Below are 18,261 nucleotides of genomic sequence, written 5' to 3'. Positions count from 1 at the left end.
CACGATCTCAGGGTCCTGGGATCAAGCCCCACATCAGGCTCTCTGCTCAGCAGGGAGCCTGCTTTCCCCGTCTCTCTGGCTGCCTCTCTGCCTACTTGTGATCTCTCTCTGTCAAATAGATAAATAAAATCTTTAAAAAAAAAAAAAAAGAAAAGAAAAATAAATAAGTAAATAAATAAAATCTTAAAAAAAAAATTGCAACAAGGAATACCATCCAGTTAAACATCTAATCTTGGATGAGCCACTCACTTGGGCAACTCATCATAGTTTTCCTAGCATCTAGAAATAAGACCTGTGGTCCAGTTCTGGCTCTGACATTTAGGACGATTTAGTTAACCTCTCTAAAGATTTTAAAAATAAGATTTTACAATGACATTATGGAAGATGTTACAATATAAAGATTAAAGGGCACCTGACTGGCTCAGCTGGAAGAACATAAGACTCTTGATCTCGGGGTTGTGAGTTCAAGCCCCACACTGAGTGCAGAAAGAAAAAAAATAAAATAAATAAACTTAAGGAAAAAAAAAAGAGGGGGCGCCTGGGTGGCTCGGTGGGTTAAGCCACTGCCTTCGGCTCAGGTCATGATCTCAGGGTCCTGGGATGGAGTCCCGCATCGGGCTCTCTGCTCAGCAGGGAGCCTGCTTCCTCCTCTCTCTCTCTGCCTGCCTCTCTGCCTACTTGTGATCTCTCTCTGTCAAATAAATAAATAAAATCTTTAAAAAAAAAAAAAAAAAGAGGAAGTGATCTACCACTAAATCCAAAAAAAAAGATTAAAAACATATACCTAAACATTACAAAATCCTGTATAAATATATATTATTACTAAAACAACATCATTGTTTTAAAAATCCACATTCCTAATCACCACCACAGATCCACAAATTTCATGCCAAAGGATGTTCAATATGACATTCTATGTTAAAAATTCAAAAATAACCTGGGGCATCTGGATAGAGTATACAACTCTTGATCTCACAGTTTTTAGTTTTGAGTACAAACCCACACTGGGTGTTGAGATTCCTTAAAAAAAAATTGAATTGAGGGGAGGAAAAAAAAGAACCCAGAAACCTAATATGTTAGAATAGGGAATGCATCACAGCTGGGATTGCTTTCCCAGAGTCCTAACAAAGAATATGCCAGAGTAAAACATATGTTTGAGGATCCTAGATGCAAAAACAGTATGAACAAATGGCAACAAAATGGTAATTATGTGAGGTGAAAGATGTGTTAACTAATCTTATTATGGTAAATATTTTACAATATATACATGTATCATATCACTATGTAATATATGTTCAACTTATACAATGTTATATGTCAACAAAAATATACCTCAATTGTTATCTAAATAAAGTTGGGAGAGGCACCCAGTAATGAGCAAACAGCGTAGGGAAAAAAGAAGAAAAAGAAAAAGAATGCTTAAGACCACTGAGGTACCTCATGGAAGCCTCAAACATGCTGAGCTCAGAAAGAGGTATGGACCTGTAAATGAATGGCAGGGATTAGGACCCTAGGGAGCTTGCCAAAGTACCTCTGTACAGTCTCTTCTTCCCCCCCAATCCTAGATTTTCATTGCCATCCTATTTCTCTTCTCTTTATTCTTCCTCTCCTTGCTCTTTCTCCAAAATCTGCCCCAGTACAAACTTTCTCTGATTTCCAAGAGGAAAACACTCATTCTTCTTTAGTGATTTTATTCCTCTCCTTAAGTATTTGCCTCACACACCTCTATCAGTGTATTATATTCAATTGTTTGTAAAATACAATAATCCATTATATTTTTACCCCCATGATGTGGCCCAAGGCTAAAAACAAGGGTCTCCTATGTTTACCTATTTACCTATTGGATGAATGACTACATCTTATCTAAATATATTTGGTATATTCCTAATACATTAAGTGTATTTCCTCTACAAAGGAAATTTGGGGCACATGCTGAATTAATCAACTTTAATTCCTAAAACTAAAAATCAAAATCTCATTCTACATCATGGCCTATAGTTCATTTTAAAACACGCATTGATTCATTCACACACAGCTCTTTCTTCTGCTTGTATTTTAAGTTACTCTATCATGGGCACTTTCATAAACTGCATTATATAATTTTTGGAACAACATGGGAGCGTAAGTAAAATACACGGCCTTGGCAAAATGCAAAGAAGAAAAAATAGAGGTGTGTTCATATGCATTTAATAAGAACATAAAATCTGAAGCAGATGGGAAATCAAACTAATCCATCATTTTAATGATTCTCAAACGCAATCCAGAAGCATTCTATCACAAAGGCTTAGGAGAAATGGGGGTTCAAGTTACTCACATGTCAATCTCATCTGGTAAGCACAGGACAGTTGGGATACCTTATGAAAAGGTACCACAGACAAGTACATCTAAATGATTAAAGCACTAAGTGAAACCACAATTTCAACCCTCAATCAACCCACAGCATATGTTCCTAATTATCAAGTATGACATTGATGTTTGCTGTGTATTTTCCAGTTCCATTAACCTGGGCTCATTTTTTCCTCCCCTTTTAGAAAAGCTCATACAAATTCTGGTTTTCGGGGCGCCTGGGTGGCTCAGTAAGTTAAGGCCTCTGCCTTCAGCTCAGGTCATGATCCCAGTGTCCGGGGATTGAGCCCTGCATCGGGCTCTCTGCTCAGCAGGGAGCCTGCTTCCTCCTCTCTCTCTGCCTGCCTCTCTGCCTACTTGTGATCTGTCAAATAAATAAATAAAATCTTAAAAAAAAAAAAAATTCTGGTTTTCTCCCAAGGCTTCATTTCTTATTCCCTTTGTATTCAAGAACCAGATTAGAGATCATACTTCCAAGAAAGCCAAAGTATACTTGATAAAAACAATTTATCAACAATGTTGATAAAAACAATTAAGGGATGCCTGGGTGGCTCAGTCAGTCAAGTTGCTGCCTTTGGCTCAGGTCATGATCCCAGGGTCCTGGGATTGAGTCCCACATCGGCCTCCTTGCTTAGCAGGGAGCCTGCTTCTCCCTCTGCCACTCTGCCTGCTTGTGTTCTCTCTGACAAATAAATAAATTTTTAGGGACGCCTGGGTGGCGCAGTTGGTTGGACGACTGCCTTCGGCTCAGGGCGTGATCCTGGAGTCCCGGGATCGAGTCCCACATCAGGCTCCCAGCTCCATGGGGAGTCTGCTTCGCTCTCTGACCTTCTCCTCGCTCATGCTCTCTCTCACACTCTCTCTCTCTCAAATAAATAAATAAAATCTTTTAAAAAATAAATAAATAAATTTTTAAAAATTAAAAAAAAAGAGAGAGAGATGGATATAAAAAGATATTCATAGAGGCACCTGGGTGGCTCACAGTCATGAGAGAGAGCTCCCCCATCAGGCTGCCCATTCAGTGGGGAGTCTCCTTCACATTTTTTCCCTCTCCTTCTTCCTCCGCCTTTACCCCTCCCCGCTTGCCCAGGCTTGACTGCATGTACACACTCTCTCTCAAATAAAATCTTTTTAAAAAAAAAAAAATACTCTTATTAGTGCACAGATATTATTCAACTTTAGAATGAAAGTTCTTTCTTCTCAACTAAAAAAACTCTAACAGTCATTTGGCTGCCCCTTTGACTATTCTACACAAATGATATTTTACTATTAAGTTAAAAACAAAGGCAGATGAGGTGGCATGTCCCTGTAGCCCCCAACTGTTTGGGAGGATGAGGCAGGAGGACTTCTGGATTATAGATCTGATATGCAGATCTGGTGTGCATGGTAAGTTTACCATCAATATGGGGACTTCCCAGAAGTGGACAACCACCAGGCTGCCTAAGGAGGGGTGACCCAGCCCAGGAAACGTTTATATTAGAATCCAATTCTCGGGGTGCCTGGGCGGCTCGGTCGATTGGGAGTCTGCCTTCAGCTCAGGTCATGATCCCAGGGTGTTGGGACTGAGCCCCATGTTGGGCTCTCTGCTCAGCAGGGAGCCTGTTTCTCCCTCTCCCTCTGCAGCTTGTGCTCTCTTGCTTGCTCACTGTCTCAAATGAATAAATAAAATCTTTAAAAACAAATAATTCAGTTCTAAGACAACTTCTTACAATACTGCTTTGGATAGATTATTATAGAAAGTTAAAAAGGATGCCATCCCTGCGGCTGCTCTAGCAAGCAAAAATTATAACCTTCTGAAGTGGATGCTGCAAGAACCTCAGCTAAAATTCATTTAAACTGCCTTCCAGGGGCGCCTGGGTGGCTCAGTGGGTTGGGGCCGCTGCCTTCCGCTCGGGTCATGATCCCAGGGTCCTGGAATAGAGCCCTGCTTCTCCCCCCACCCCCTCTGCCTACCTCTCTGCCTACTTGTGATTTCTGTCTGTCAAATGTATGAATAAAATCTTTAAGGGAAATAAATAAATAAACTGCCTTCTATGGGGACTCCACCTAGGTGGCTCAGTCGGTTAAGCGGCTGCCTTCAGCTCAGGTCATGATCCCAGGGTCCTGGAATTGAGTCCCACATCAGGCTTCTTGCTCTGTGGGGAGCCTCCTTCTCCCTCTGCCTGCTGCTCCCCCTACTTGTGTACATGCTCTCTCTCTCTCTCTTTCTCTCTCTGACAAATAAATAAATAAAATCTTTTAAAATAAATATAATTAAATCATCTTATATGGATATCTCGCCAGATGATACAATCCTTGACGGCAGGGAACATGTCTTGGCCATTTTTCCAGGCCTGTCTTGATGGCCAAGACTAAAAAGAACATAGGAAATGGATAAAGGGATTCTGTTGTGATTATTTTTATAGAACAGTACCACTTATCTTTCTTCATCTATTTCCTTTCTTCCCTTCTCCTCAACTCAGACTCCTCTTTTATTTCCCAGGAAAGCGCTGGTTCTACTACCTCACGGAGAAATGTGAAGAAAAAACTGTTACTCACGGGAGGACATCAGGATGGTTACAGATGAGTTTGCTCATCGACACGCAGAGCCGTTCGTGCAGATCGTGGTTGACTTGGCCTCCGGCTTTAATGGCCTCAGCATTCCTTTCCAGCAAATCCAAAAGAAGAGGGCGCAGCTGGCGACCAACAAGCACAGTACAGTCCTTATCCAGAAGTAACTGGGCTAAGGTATTCAGGATACACTGGCGATCCTGAGGTGTCCACACCTGAGAGAAAACAATGTATCTATGTAAATGCTACTCATTTATACTAGGCAGAATAGCAAAAAGTCCTAGCTTGGAATCAAAACATCCATTTCCAGATTTCATAGGTGAGTTTACCTTATAAAACAAAATGGGGGTTTCTGCAATAGAAGATTATAGTGAGTCTAAAGTAAAAGGCTGTTACAAAGAAGTTTCAGTCCACTGGGGTTTATAGCAAAAGTACTGATACCTGAATTCCATGTAAAATGCTACACAGCTTCCCTGAAAAATAATCTGTTTCATGGTCTCAATACTTCCCAGAGAATTAAGCATTTCCTCCAGCTCCTTTGCTCTTGAAGTAAAACAAATTGCATGGGGAAAACAAAACGAAACAAAAACCTCGCTGTTAGTAGGCAAAACTGCCAGCTCTCTTGAGGGAAGGACAGAGGTAAGAAATCAATTCCAGAAAATGAATGAGGATATCCCTGTGAAGGCTTTAGCCTCTAATAAACAAACAAAATAGAAATCAAAGGAGACAGCTACACTTTGATATGCAAGATGAAATAGACCACAAAATTCTAGTGCTTGAGCTCAGAATGTTCATAAGAGTAACAAGGAAAACTGAAGTGTGTAAAAGGTCTCATTTTGCTAGTGTACACGCAGATCTACACAACACTTGCCGTGGACAATGAGACTGCAGATTTAAACTGCTTAAGCTATCCAATGCTGACCCAGCAAATCCAATGATATGAATTTATTCTAAGGAGTTTCACACTAAACAGTTATCTGTAAGAGTGCAGCTTGAACACAACCTAAATACCATATGCAAAAATTTAACAATTTTTTCCAAAATTATCACTCATGAAAGATCACCTTATACCTGAGCTCTTATGAAATCTTCCTAAATACAGGGCATTAACTCATAAAACAACTAATTCTGAATAAAGCCCTGATGGGGGAAAGATATTACACTGGAACAATTTCTATCAGTATTAGTCCTACAAGAAAATTTAGCAGATTTGGTCATGATTCACAGGGGCATGACATGACATTTTCAACTGCTGAATGTCCCTATAAGCAAGCCCACGAAGGATATCATCATGTAAAAAGTATACAGTAGGGGTGCCTGGATGACTCAGTAAGCTAAGCATCTGACTCTTGATTTCAGCTCAGGTCATGGTTTCATGGCTGTGAGAGCCAGCCCTGCATCTGGCTTCACGCCGAGCACTGGCACCTGCTTGAGATTCTCTCTCTCTAACCCTCTGCCCTGTCCCACCCCTTCACCTCTCAAAAATAAAATAAGTAAATAAAAATAAAAAATAAAGAGTAGGGATGCCTGGGTTGCTCAGTCGGTTAAGCATCTGCCTTCAGCTCAGGTCATGATCCCAAAGTCCTGGAATCAAGCCCCAGGTTGGGCTCTCTGCTCAGCGGGGTCTTCTCCCTCTCCCTCTGGTCTTCTACCTGCTTGTGCTCACTCTTGTGTTCTCTCTCTCTCTCTCAAATAAATAAATATATAATATTTTAAAAAATAATAATAATAAATAAAAAGTAGTTATATTGTGAAGAAAAAGAAACACATCATCTATAAAATGAAAATACTGCAACTATCTTGGACATGTTATACAAATGAATACTTGCACATTAGGGAAAAAGCTCCAGAGAGAATATCATTTCATGAACTTTCTCTTCAAAAGGTAATCTGGGGGTGCCTGGGTGGCTCAACAGGTTTAGCACCCAACTCCTAATTTCAGCTCTGGTCATAATCTCAGGATCTCAGGATCTAGTCCTGTGTCAGGCTCCACACTCAGCATGCAGTCTGCTTGAGGTTATCCCTATCCTTATCTCTATGTCCCCCTCCCCCCGGCTCATTCTAGCTCAGATAAATAAATAAATAAATAAAATCTTTTTTTAAAAAATGGTAACCTGGAAAACTGTGTTAGAAGAAGTAGATACTGGGGTGCCTGGGTGGCTCAGTGGGTTAAAGCCTCCGTCTTCGGCTCAGGTCATGATCCCAGGGTCCTGGGATTGAGCCCCCCATCGGGCTCTCTGCTCAGCAGGGAGCCTGCTTCCCTTCCTCTCTCTCTCTCTCTGCCTGGTTCTCTGCCTACTTGTGATCTTTGTCTGTCAAATAAATAAACAAAATCTTAAAAAAAAGAAAGAAAGAAAGAGATATTTAGCTTTTTTTTTTTTTAAGTAAACTCTATGCCCAACATGGGCTCAAACCCCTAACCCAAGATCAAGAGTTGCAGCTCTACCAACTGAGCCAGCCTAGTGCCCTCAGATATTTAAATTTTTTTTAAAAACAAACGAACATAAATAAATATATCTTCACTGACATACACTTTACAATAAAATCCATCCATTTATAGTTTGATGAGTTTTGATATATGTACATACCTGTGTAACCACCACCCAAATGAAGTATCAAACCCAAAGTTCCCTTCTGTTCCCTGGAAGTCAATCCCCTCACCAACAGGCAACTAATAATATGATTTTATGACCACAAATTCAACGAGTCTAGAACTTTATATAAATGTAATCCGTATGTGCTCTTTTCTGTCCAATTTCTTTTGCTCAGTATAACGCTTTTGATAATCACCCATGTAATTAAATGCTTCAATAATTTATTCCACTTTACTACTGGCAGTTTTTCACTATGAATAAATCACAATTTTATTATCCATTTGCATGCTGATCGTTATCTTCACTGCTTTGCTGTTCCCAGCTATCATCAAAAAAGCTACCACAGGGGCACATACCTCCATGGCTCAGTCGGTTAAGCATCCGACTCTTGATTTTGGCTCAAACCATGACTTCGTGGTTGTGAGATCAAGTCATGCACTGGATCTCTGCTGGGCATGAAGCCTGCTTACCTTTCTTTCTCTTCCTCTATCCCTCCCCCTCCTCTCTTTTAATCCCACTCTTCAAAAAAACAAAAATAAAAACAAAAAATAACACCTACTATGAACATTTGGGTACAAAAAATTCATGGGTGTATATTCATTGCTTTCTTTTTTTTACACCACTTGTAATATACTCATTACTCTCAACCTTTTTCATTACCAAAGAATGAGATTACTGGGTCATGTAACTCTATGCTTAATTTGAAAATAAATTTTAATTTAACTTAAAAATTTTTTAAAGATGTTATTTATTTGAAAGAGAGTGCACATGTGTACACATGCATGAGTTGGGGGAGAGGCAGAGGGGAAGAGCAGAGGTAAAGGGACAAACAGACTCACTGCTGAGCACAGAGCCAGATGCTGGGCTAGATCCCCAGACCCTGAGATCATGATCTGAGCTAAAGACAGACACTTAATCGACTGACCCACCCAGGAACCCTTAACTTAAAATTTTTTAAAAGAAATTTTTCGGCATGTAATTTTTTTTATTAACATATAATGTATTATTAGCCCCAGGGGTACAGGTCTGTGAATCGCCAGGTTATTCTTAATTTTTTAAAGTAAGTTCTACATCCAACACAGGCACGAACTCACAATCCTGAGATCAAAAGTTGCATACTGGGGCTCCTGGTGGCTTAGTTAGTTAAGTGTCTGCCTTGGTCATGATCCCAGAGTCCTGGGACTGAGCCCCACATGGGGCTCCCTGCTCAGTGAGAAGTCTGCTTCTCCCTTTCCCTCTGCCCCTCCCCACATCTTATATGCTCTCTCTCAAAATCTTTAAAAAATAATAATAATACTTTCTGATTCTCCCAGTGATTTTCCTTTAACTATTTTTTTTTTAATTTCGTTTTTCAATTTCTAACATTTAGGGATTTTGCCAGTACCTTTCAGGTTTTTTTGTTTTTTTCCTAATTTAATTCTACTGGGGTCACTGACTATTTGGGCATGACTTTAATTCTCCTAAATTTATTGAGACTTGTTTAATGGCTCAGAATATGCTCTATCTTGGTGAATGTTTCAGATCTACAGAACATGTATTCTACTGTTACTGGGCACAGCATTCTTATAAATGTCAAATGGGTCAGGTTTGTTGATAGTGGGTATTCCACATGCTTAATGTTTTCTGTATTTGTTCTATCAGTTACTCAGGATAGAGTGTCAAAGTCTCCAATTATAATTGTGAATTTGCCTATTTTTCCTCTTCTGTCACTTTCTGTTTCAGGGATTTTGATCTTCTGTTATTAAGTGTAGGTATATTTAAGGTTTCTTTCTTAATCTTGCACTTCTGCTATTTGGAGCTGGACAATTCCTTGTGAGGCTATCCCATACATCATAACATATTTAGCAACATCCCTGGCCTCTAAACACTATATGCTAGAAGCAACCCCACCACCACCAGTTGTGACAACCAAAAATGTCTCCAGATTTGCCCTTGGGGGATTATCCCAGCTGAAAACCACTAGGTTGTATTAAAAAATACTTGAAACAGGGACAACTGGGTAGCTCAGTCCGTTAAGCCTCTGCCTTCAGCTCAGACCATGATCCCAGGCTCCTGGGATTGAGCTCCACATCAGGCTCCCTACTCAATGAGGATTCTGCTTCTCCCTCTTCCTCTGCCTGTTGCTCCCCTGCTTGTTCTCACTCTCTATACCTCTCTCTGTCTCTGTCAAATAAATTTTTAAAAAATCTTAAAAAAAAAAAATACCTGAAATAAGAACTGGAAATAAGGTTGACAGGGGGAAAAAAAAAAAAGTTTCTTTTAATAAACTTTTATCTTTGGGGCACCTGGCTGGCTCAGTCAGAAGAGCATGAAACTCTGGATCATGAGTTCAAGCCCCCTGTTGGGTGTAGATATTAAATAAATGAAGTTTTGGGGCGCCTGGGTGGCTCAGTGGGTAAAGCCGCTGCCTTCGGCTCAGGTCATGATCTCAGGGTCCTGGGATCGAGTCCCGCATCGGGCTCTCTGCCCAGCAGGGAGCCTGCTCCCTCTCTCTCTCTCTCTGCCTGCCTCTCCATCTACTTGTGATTTCTCTCTGTCAAATAAATAAATAAAATCTTTAAAATAAAAATAAAAATAAATTAAAAAAAATAAATGAAGTTTTTTTTTTTTAAGATTTTATTTATTTATTTGACCTCTGTCAGAGAGAGAGAGAGCACAAGTAGCAGAGAGGCAGGCAGAGAGGGAGGGGGAAGCAGGCTCCCTGCTGAGCAGAGAGCCTGATGTGGAGCTCGATCCCAGGACCCTGGGATCATGACCGGAGCCGAAGACACGCTTAACTGACTGACCCACCCAGGCGCCCCGCTTTTTGTTTTTTGGTTTTTTTTTTTTAAAGAAACTTCTAAGTTTAAAAACTTCAAAAAATAAAAAACAGCTCATATACCATACACCATTTTAGAAAGCTTGGATTTTTATTCTAGAGACAATGGGGAGCTATTATACAGAATGGTAATAGATTCATATGACTTATTAATGATAATTATATTAAATGAGCAGAATAGAGAACATAGAGAGAAAAGTAAGTTAATGGTTGCCCAGGAGGATTTGGGAGAGCACAGCGATACAGTCTTGGGGGGTGAGAGTTAAAAGGCATGGGGGCTTCTTTTCGAAATAATGAAAATGTCAGGGTGCCTCACTGGCCCAGTCAAAAGAGCATGCAACTCTCAGATCTCAGGGTCATGAGTTTGAGCCCCACATTGGGTGGAGATTACTTATATAAATTTTTTAAAAATTAGAAAAAAAATGAAAATATCTAAATACCAGTTTAAAATAAACTGTGATAACAGTTGCACATTTCTGTGAACATATAGCAAAAACCACTGAACTGTACACTTAAATGGATGAAGTATAAGGTATGTGAATTATATCTAAATAAAGCAGTTTAAAAAAATTATTATTATTATTATTATAGCTCACTTGTATTGACTATTTACTTTGTGCCAAGCACTTTGGTAAGCTCCTCACATGCATTACCTAGCTCTTACAACAATCTTATTTATAGCAATAATCATTAATCACTTTTATAAACAGTGCTTACTATAGTCTAGGAGTTTAATTCTCACAGCAACCCATAAAGTGGTAACATCCCCATTTTACAGATAAGGATATTGAAAAATAAAAAAAGGGGGGTTGGGACATTTGGGTGGCTCACTCGGTTAAGCGACTGCTTTCGGCTCAGATCATGATCCCAGGATCCTGGGATCAAGTCCCACACCAGACTCCTTGCTCAGCCAGGAGCCTACTTCTCTCTCTGCCTCTGTCTGCCACTCTGCCTGCTTGTGCTCTCTCTCTCTCTGGCAAATAAATAAATAAAATCTTTTAAAGGGGGGCAGGGGCGGGGGTCTAAGGTCACAAAGCTAACCGCAGAACTAGCAATCCATGTCACAGTCTAGCTCCAAAATCCTTGCAACTGTTTAGCAGCTGCCACATGTAATATATCAAGAAACTGAGACTCAGGAGAGTTAAATAACTTGTTCAAGGCCCCAAAAGGAATTAAGAGAATAGATGTGATTTTCAGCCATCCTTCAGTTCCAGTATCTGAAGCACTCTGCTCTTCCTGAACACAGACAGTGATGAAGGAGGTAAGGATGTGTGATACTGTGATTTATAAAGCATTTTTAAAAGATTTATTTATTCGAGAGAAAGAGAGCTTCATGCACATGGGGGTAGGGGTAGAGGGAAAGAATCCTCAAGCAGACTCTCTGGTGAGCACAGAGCTGGGACCAGGTTTGATCTTATGACCCATGAGATCTTGACCTGAGTCAAAACCAAGAGTGAGACACTTAACAGACTGTCACCCAGATGGCTCATGACTTACAATAGTACATTTTCCTAAAAACCCTTGGAATTTCCTATGAGGAGAGTGGTAAAGGTATATTTTGTTATGCTGTTATGCTAAGGAGGTGAATTTTATGGGTTTGGGTTTTGTTTGTTTGTTTGTTTGTTTTTAAAATAAGTTTTAGGACGCCTGGGTGGCTCAGTGGGTTAAGCCGCTGCCTTCGGCTCAGGTCATGATCTCGGGGTCCTGGGATCGAGTCCCGCATCGGGCTCTCTGCTTGGCGGGGAGCCTGCTTCCTCCTCTCTCTCTCTCTGCCTGCCTCTCTGCCTACTTGTGGTCTATCTCTGTCAAATAAATAAATAAATAAAAATCTTTAAAATAAGTTTTAGGGGCACCTGGGTGGCTCAGTGGGTTAAAGCCTCTTCCTTCCACTCAGGTCATGATCTCAGTGTTCTGGCACTGAGCCTCGCGTCGGGCTCTCTGCTCAGCGGGGAGCCTGTTTCCCTCTCTCTCTGCCTGTCTCTCTGCCTACTTGTGATCTCTGTCTGTCACATAAATAAATAAAATCTTAAAATAAAATAAAATAAATTTTAGGCCCAACATGGTACTTGAACGCACTACCCCAAGATCAAGATCAAGAGCAGTATGCTCTACCAACTGAGCAAGTCAGGTGCCCCATGGAAAGACCCAAGTACGGGGACTGGTTGTCAAGAAAACCAACCAAATTATTACAGTTTTGAAACTTTCAGTCCTACCTCCACCTGCACCTTACGGGCCAGAGGTTGGACGGTGGTTTCCAACACCAACGGCTAAAGATTTCACCAATCATACCTATGTAATAAGTTTCCATATAAACCCCAAAAGACTTGGTCAGGAGAGCTTCAAAGTCAGAGAAGATTCAGATATGTGGAGATAAAGTGTCACCTCTAGAGAAGGCATGGAAGCTCTGCACTCCCTCTCACATAGCTTGTCCTATGCATCTCTTTCATCTGGCATTTGCTGATGTATATCCTTTTATAATAACCCATTGATCTGGTAAGTACAATGTTTCTCTGAGTTCTGTGAGCCACTCTAGCAATTTAATGAAACCCAAGGAAGGGGCTGTAGGAACTTGCAATCCACAGCCAGTTGGTCAGAAGCGCAGGTGACAACCTGGACTTTTGACTGGCATCTGAATTGGGGAGGGTGGGGCACAGTTTTATGGGACTGAACCCCTAACATGTGGGATCTGATGTTATCTCCAGGTAGACAGTGTCAGAATTGAGTTAAATTGTTAAGACACCTAGCTTGTGTCTGAGAATTGCTTGGAGATGTTGGAAAATACACACACTAGAATGGAGTCAGGATGGTGTTGGTAGGAGGGATGAAAAGGAAGGAACAGATTCAATACTAAGTAAATAAAACCTGGAAGATGGCCATACGTGAAGGAAAAAGAGTGAAAAGAGTGAGGACACTCCCCTCTCTAAAGTGACTGGATAGAGAGAAGGTGATATCACCAGCTGAGATAAAGAGCATTTAAAAAGGGGGGGGGGCGCCTGGGTGGCTGAGTTGGTTAAGCACCTGCCTTCAGCACGGGTCATGATCCCAGGCTCCTGGGATCAAACCCCGAATCGGGCTCCCTGCTCAGTGGGAAGCCTGCTTCTCCCTCTCCCACTCCTGCAGCTTGTATTCCTCTCTTGGTGCATCTCTCTCTGTCATATAAATAAAATCTTTAAAACAAACTTTTTAAAAAAAACCCACAGTCCTAAAAAATTCTTACTTCAGATCTTAACTGCAAAGAGAATCATGTTTCAAAAGTCTCTGCTTTCCAATAAAAATTGTTTTGTTTCCAAAAATAGGAGAAATACAGAATGGCAACACAATCAACTCTTCTAAGTGAAAGTCTTGAAATGATTACTGAAAATGGTTCAAGGAACAAACCTGAAAAACATCTCAGGTAGGACAGAATTTGACAGACAATGTGAAGCAAAGAAAAGGGAGAGACAAAGGTGTCCTACTAATCTCCTAATTCAACTGATCTTTCGATTAGCTTCCAGGTCCAATAATATTTCTTTCTATACAATCTCAGAATCCACACAAGTGGTTCTCACATGTGTGTCAGATTTTCTAAAACTTTATCAAATAAAGACCACAAACCATTTCCCCACACTACTCCCAATATATAAACACCAATTTTACATCCAGTTACACTAGTGTGGGAACATAATCTCCTGTTGCTGGTCCACGATCCCCAGATTCAGAACCTGTGCTCTAAATTCTAAAGCCCACTTACAGAAAAATACCTCTGGCAACAATACATCACTCAGGAGCCTGTCACCAGAAGCTCAGCTCATACAAACTGATTATCTCTTTCCTTAGTTCTACCCATCAAAACTTGAGTTCTTTCTACAGCTCACCATTTGTTTAGTGATTCCCTTCACTGGGTCTCAGAAGCCAGAAACCCCAGGGTATCTCCCTCCCCTTTACACTTCCAATTTGTTGTCACCAAACAGAAGTGCCTCTCATGTTAGTTCTCTACTGCTCCTGACCCAAAATACACTCGATGCTTACTAAGGAATGGAGTATATATGTACACAATGCATTTATGACTGAATAAATAAATCATAGATGCTGGAGTTAGAAGGGAAAAAAAACACATTTTCTACTATCAAGAAACTCAAAGATATTGAGGGGTGGAGAAGCATAAAATAGGAAATTAACATGCAACGTGAAAAAAATGCATGATAGAAGTCCTCAACTCAGACAGCAGGGAGTCAAGAGAAGGCTCTTAAAAGGCCAAAAACCTATTTCCTAGAAGATTCTAATTCACCTGATAATGGTTAATGTCACACAGTTAGCACTAACTGTCTTGCTTTGGCCCTTGGTGGTTTTCTGTGTTTATGAACTGTCTCCAAAAATAGATGCTAAATTCCCTGGAGGCAAAGACCGTAACGAATTTCTGTCTGCTCAGAGAACCACGCCGTGCCTCACGCAAAGCAGGAACGCAATCAATATGTGTCAGCGGGCCAAAACTACGGGATGGGGCAGGAAAGAAAAACAGTCACTCTAACAGGGATGGCTTAGACTTGGCACACTAGAGGAATATACACGGCAAAAGGGCAAAGATACCATCTCAATTAAAGAAAAACAAACCACATCTCTTTCGGAAAGCCACCTCTCCCACAGAGTTGCAGGGTCGTCGGCTGGTGGAAAGAACGGAAGGGTCTCTCCGATAAACACAAAAGCTTTCTTCCGATTTCTTCAAACACGCGCGGACGTCTCCGCCCCTGGCCATCAGCCCTGGGAAGGGGACCGGGGTGACAGAACGCCGCTACTCTCTTCCCTTAAAGTAGCGCGTCTAGCTCAGGGCCGCAGGGCACTTGCGAGGGGGGCGGCCGGGATCTGCCCGGCGATTTCCCTCTCCCTCCTTCTTTTACCTGTTTGGCCAAGAACCTGCCCAGTTCGCTGCGGGTCTTCTCGCTCTTGGCAGCGAGTAAGCGAAGCGGCGCGGCCGCCACATCCAGGAAAAGGTGCTCCATGACCGCAGGCCCTCTGTCCCCGACGGCCACCAGCGCTCCCTACTTAGCGCTCGGAGTCCCCGAGCCGCTGAGGTCCCGCACCGGAGGCGCCAGCAACTACGCCCCCAGGGAAAGCACCCCGGCTGCCCCGCAAACACCGGGAGAACTGCAGCACACGTGGGGGAGCACGCGGCGCTCTCCGTCACCAGCCTGCGACCGCGACGGCAGGGCGGCCCCAGCCCCGCCCCCTCAGCAGCGGAAACAGCCGGAGTCAATAGCGCGACAGTTCCGGGAGGGGAGTAGAAGCGGATCGCTGTTGTGATCCGCATCTCTTGCCTACAGTGAGGGTAGGTTCGGAGGCAAGGTGTGGTGGACAGTGAGACCGGAGATTCCAATAGGCCGGAGAAGCGAGGGAGGTCTCAGTCCACCATGCCTCCCTCGCGTGGAAGTGTGACAAGCACGCCTCTGGCAGTATTCATAATATAAATGTCGGAAGTAGGTGCTCAGTTAGGGAATGCTTAATTAAAGTGTGGTATATACGTTATAGAATATTCAGAAGCCGTTAAAAAGAGTGGAATAGAGCTTCACATTGAAGTGAAGTTCAGAAACAAGCCAAAATAATGACTAAGTCAGGCTAATGGTTGCCTTACAGAGTATGGACAGCCAGGGGACCTGAGGGAACCTCCTATGGTGATGGAAATTTTTCATGGTCTTCCTCTCGGTGGTGTTACTCTGGTAGATAATTTTTTTTTAAAGATTTTATTTATTTATTTGAGAGAGAGAGACAGTGAGAGAGAGCATGAGCGAGGAGAAGGTCAGAGAGCGAAGCAGACTCCCCATGGAGCTGGGAGCCCGATGTGGGACTCGATCCAAGGACTCCAGGATCACGCCCTGAGCCGAAGGCAGTCGTCCAACCAACTGCGCCACCCAGGCGTCCCTGGTAGATAAATTTTTAAAAAGCAGAAAAACAACTGTACGCAAGATTTGTGCACCTTGTGGAAGTTACGCCTCTAAAAAGTGTTCTAGGGGCGCCCGGGTGGCTCAGTCGTTAAGCTTCGGCCTTCTGCTCAGGTCGTGATCCCAGGGAACTCGGATGGAGCCCAGCATCTGGCTCCCTGCTCAGCGGAAAGTCGGCTTCTCCCTCTCCCACTCCCCCTCCTTGTATTCCCTCTCTCCTGTGTCTCTCTCCGTCAAATAATAAATAAAATCTTTTAAAAAATAAAAAGTGTTGGTTTTGTTTGTTTGTTTGTTTTAAAGATTTTATTTATTTATTTGACAGACAGAGATCACAAGTAGGCAGAGAGGCAGGCAGACAGGGAGGGGGAAGCAGGCTTCCCGCTGAGCAGAGAGCCTGATGTGGGGCTCAAACCCAGGACCCTGGGATCACGACCTGAGCCGAAGGCAGAGGTTTTAACCCACTGAGCCACCCAGGCGCCCCAAAATAAAAAGTGTTATAAAGGGGGGTACATCTCTAATAGCAAGTGTATTCTGTGGTTCGGTCTTTTAAAAATGTATTTGAATTTGAATTTTTTTCCCTAGGGTTTGACTGTTTGTAGTGAAGGAGTATAGGACATTCCACCTCAGAATGAGCTGTTTTGGTATATTGATTATTTTTAAGCAGTAGGCAGTTGAAAAACAGCAAGTGCAGGGAGACTTTCTCTGAGCTCCTTTCATCTGCTTAAAGATAGATCCTTCAAAAGGAACTCGATTGTCATAAATCCATTATTTTTGTCACCATAGTCTACTTTCCCTTCCACATGTGTTTGGGACCCCTTTTTCATGTATGGATATGCCACATCTCTGAAGCCTGGTCAGAATACTACTATTCTGTGCCATGGTGTCTTTTGACTGACATCACCCATTCCGTGTGTTCCATTTTCCCCTGATTGCCACACCTCATTTGTTGCTAGAGAAGTATTATGACTGGGTTTTTCACTTCCACCTGGAAAAGATAATCCTTTATCCACTGAATTTCTGTGGCAACTTTGTCATAAATCAAATAACCCTGTATGTGTAGTTCTGTTCCTAAACTCTCCATCCATTCTGTTCCATTAGGCTGTCTATCCTTGCAGTAAAACCATGTTGTTGTAATTACTGTAGGTCTATAGTGAGTCTTAAAATCTGGTTGTAGTAGTCAGGGTTCTCCAGAGAAGCAATAGGAGATACATATGTATAAACAAATACTTCCTACAATATCTTATTATGTACATTTTATAAATATGGAATTGACTCATGAAATTACAGCATCTAGGAAATCCCATGATCTGGCATCTGCAATCTGGAGACCCAGGAAAGCTACTGGTTTAGTTCTAGGCTGATTCCAAAGACCTGAAACCCAGGAACACTAATGGTGTAAGCTTTAGTCCTAGAGGAGAAGAAAAATCAATGTTCCAGATCTAAGTCAGGCAGGGAGAGTAAATTCCCCCTTCCTCCACCTGCTTTTTCTATTCAGACCCTCAACTAATTGGATGATACTCAAACCGGTCAGGGCAATCTGCTTTATTCAATCTACCATTTCCTGCAGAAACAACCTCACAGAAATAATATATAACTAAGAAATAATGTATAACTAAGTATATGGGCATCTGTGAACTAGGCAAGTTAACAGGTAAAAGTAACCATCTCACTGTTCACTGGTAGCGTAAATCCTCCAAATTTGTTCTTCAAGAATGTCTTGGTTATTCTAGTTTAACAAGGGGCCTTTACCTTATTTTATAGTTTCAATTCTCTTTTCTATGCCTTTGGTTTCTACTTCATGTGCCACCATTCTCTTCAAATAAAACCTTTTATAAAGTTTTATAAATAAACCGAAGAAGCTTTAAGGTTACACCTTTTCCGGGTCACCTGGATGGCTGAGTTACTTAAGTACCCGATCCTTGATTTTGCTCAGGTCATGATCTGAGGGTCTTGACATTGAGCTCTGTGTTGGGCTGCATGCTTAGCAGAGGGTCTACTTGAGATTCTCTCTCTCTCTGCCTCCCTCTCCCACTTGCACATG

General features: G+C 41.9%; 1 protein-coding gene across 2 annotated transcripts in view; it reads right to left on the bottom strand.

Moving 5' to 3' along the window:
• MDN1 (midasin AAA ATPase 1) overlaps window positions 1-15,428 on the bottom strand; it is a 167,289-nt gene extending 151,861 nt beyond the window's left edge. The window contains exons 1-2 of one of the 2 annotated variants that reach the window (XM_044245581.1): window positions 15,183-15,428; window positions 4,885-5,111 (exon numbers count right to left, since the gene is read on the bottom strand). In XM_044245581.1, the coding sequence (XP_044101516.1) occupies window positions 4,885-5,111; window positions 15,183-15,284 (329 nt within the window). In that variant the 5' untranslated portion in view covers window positions 15,285-15,428. The remainder of the gene's footprint in view (window positions 1-4,884; window positions 5,112-15,182) is intronic. The other variant, XM_044245572.1, reaches the window with a different exon arrangement.
• Between the last annotated feature and the right edge of the window lie 2,833 nt (window positions 15,429-18,261).

The sequence above is a fragment of the Neovison vison genome, chromosome 1 (assembly GCF_020171115.1).
Source record: "Neovison vison isolate M4711 chromosome 1, ASM_NN_V1, whole genome shotgun sequence".
NCBI classification, from domain to species: Eukaryota; Metazoa; Chordata; class Mammalia; order Carnivora; family Mustelidae; genus Neogale; species Neogale vison.
This window is presented reverse-complemented; position numbering and strand designations above follow the sequence as displayed.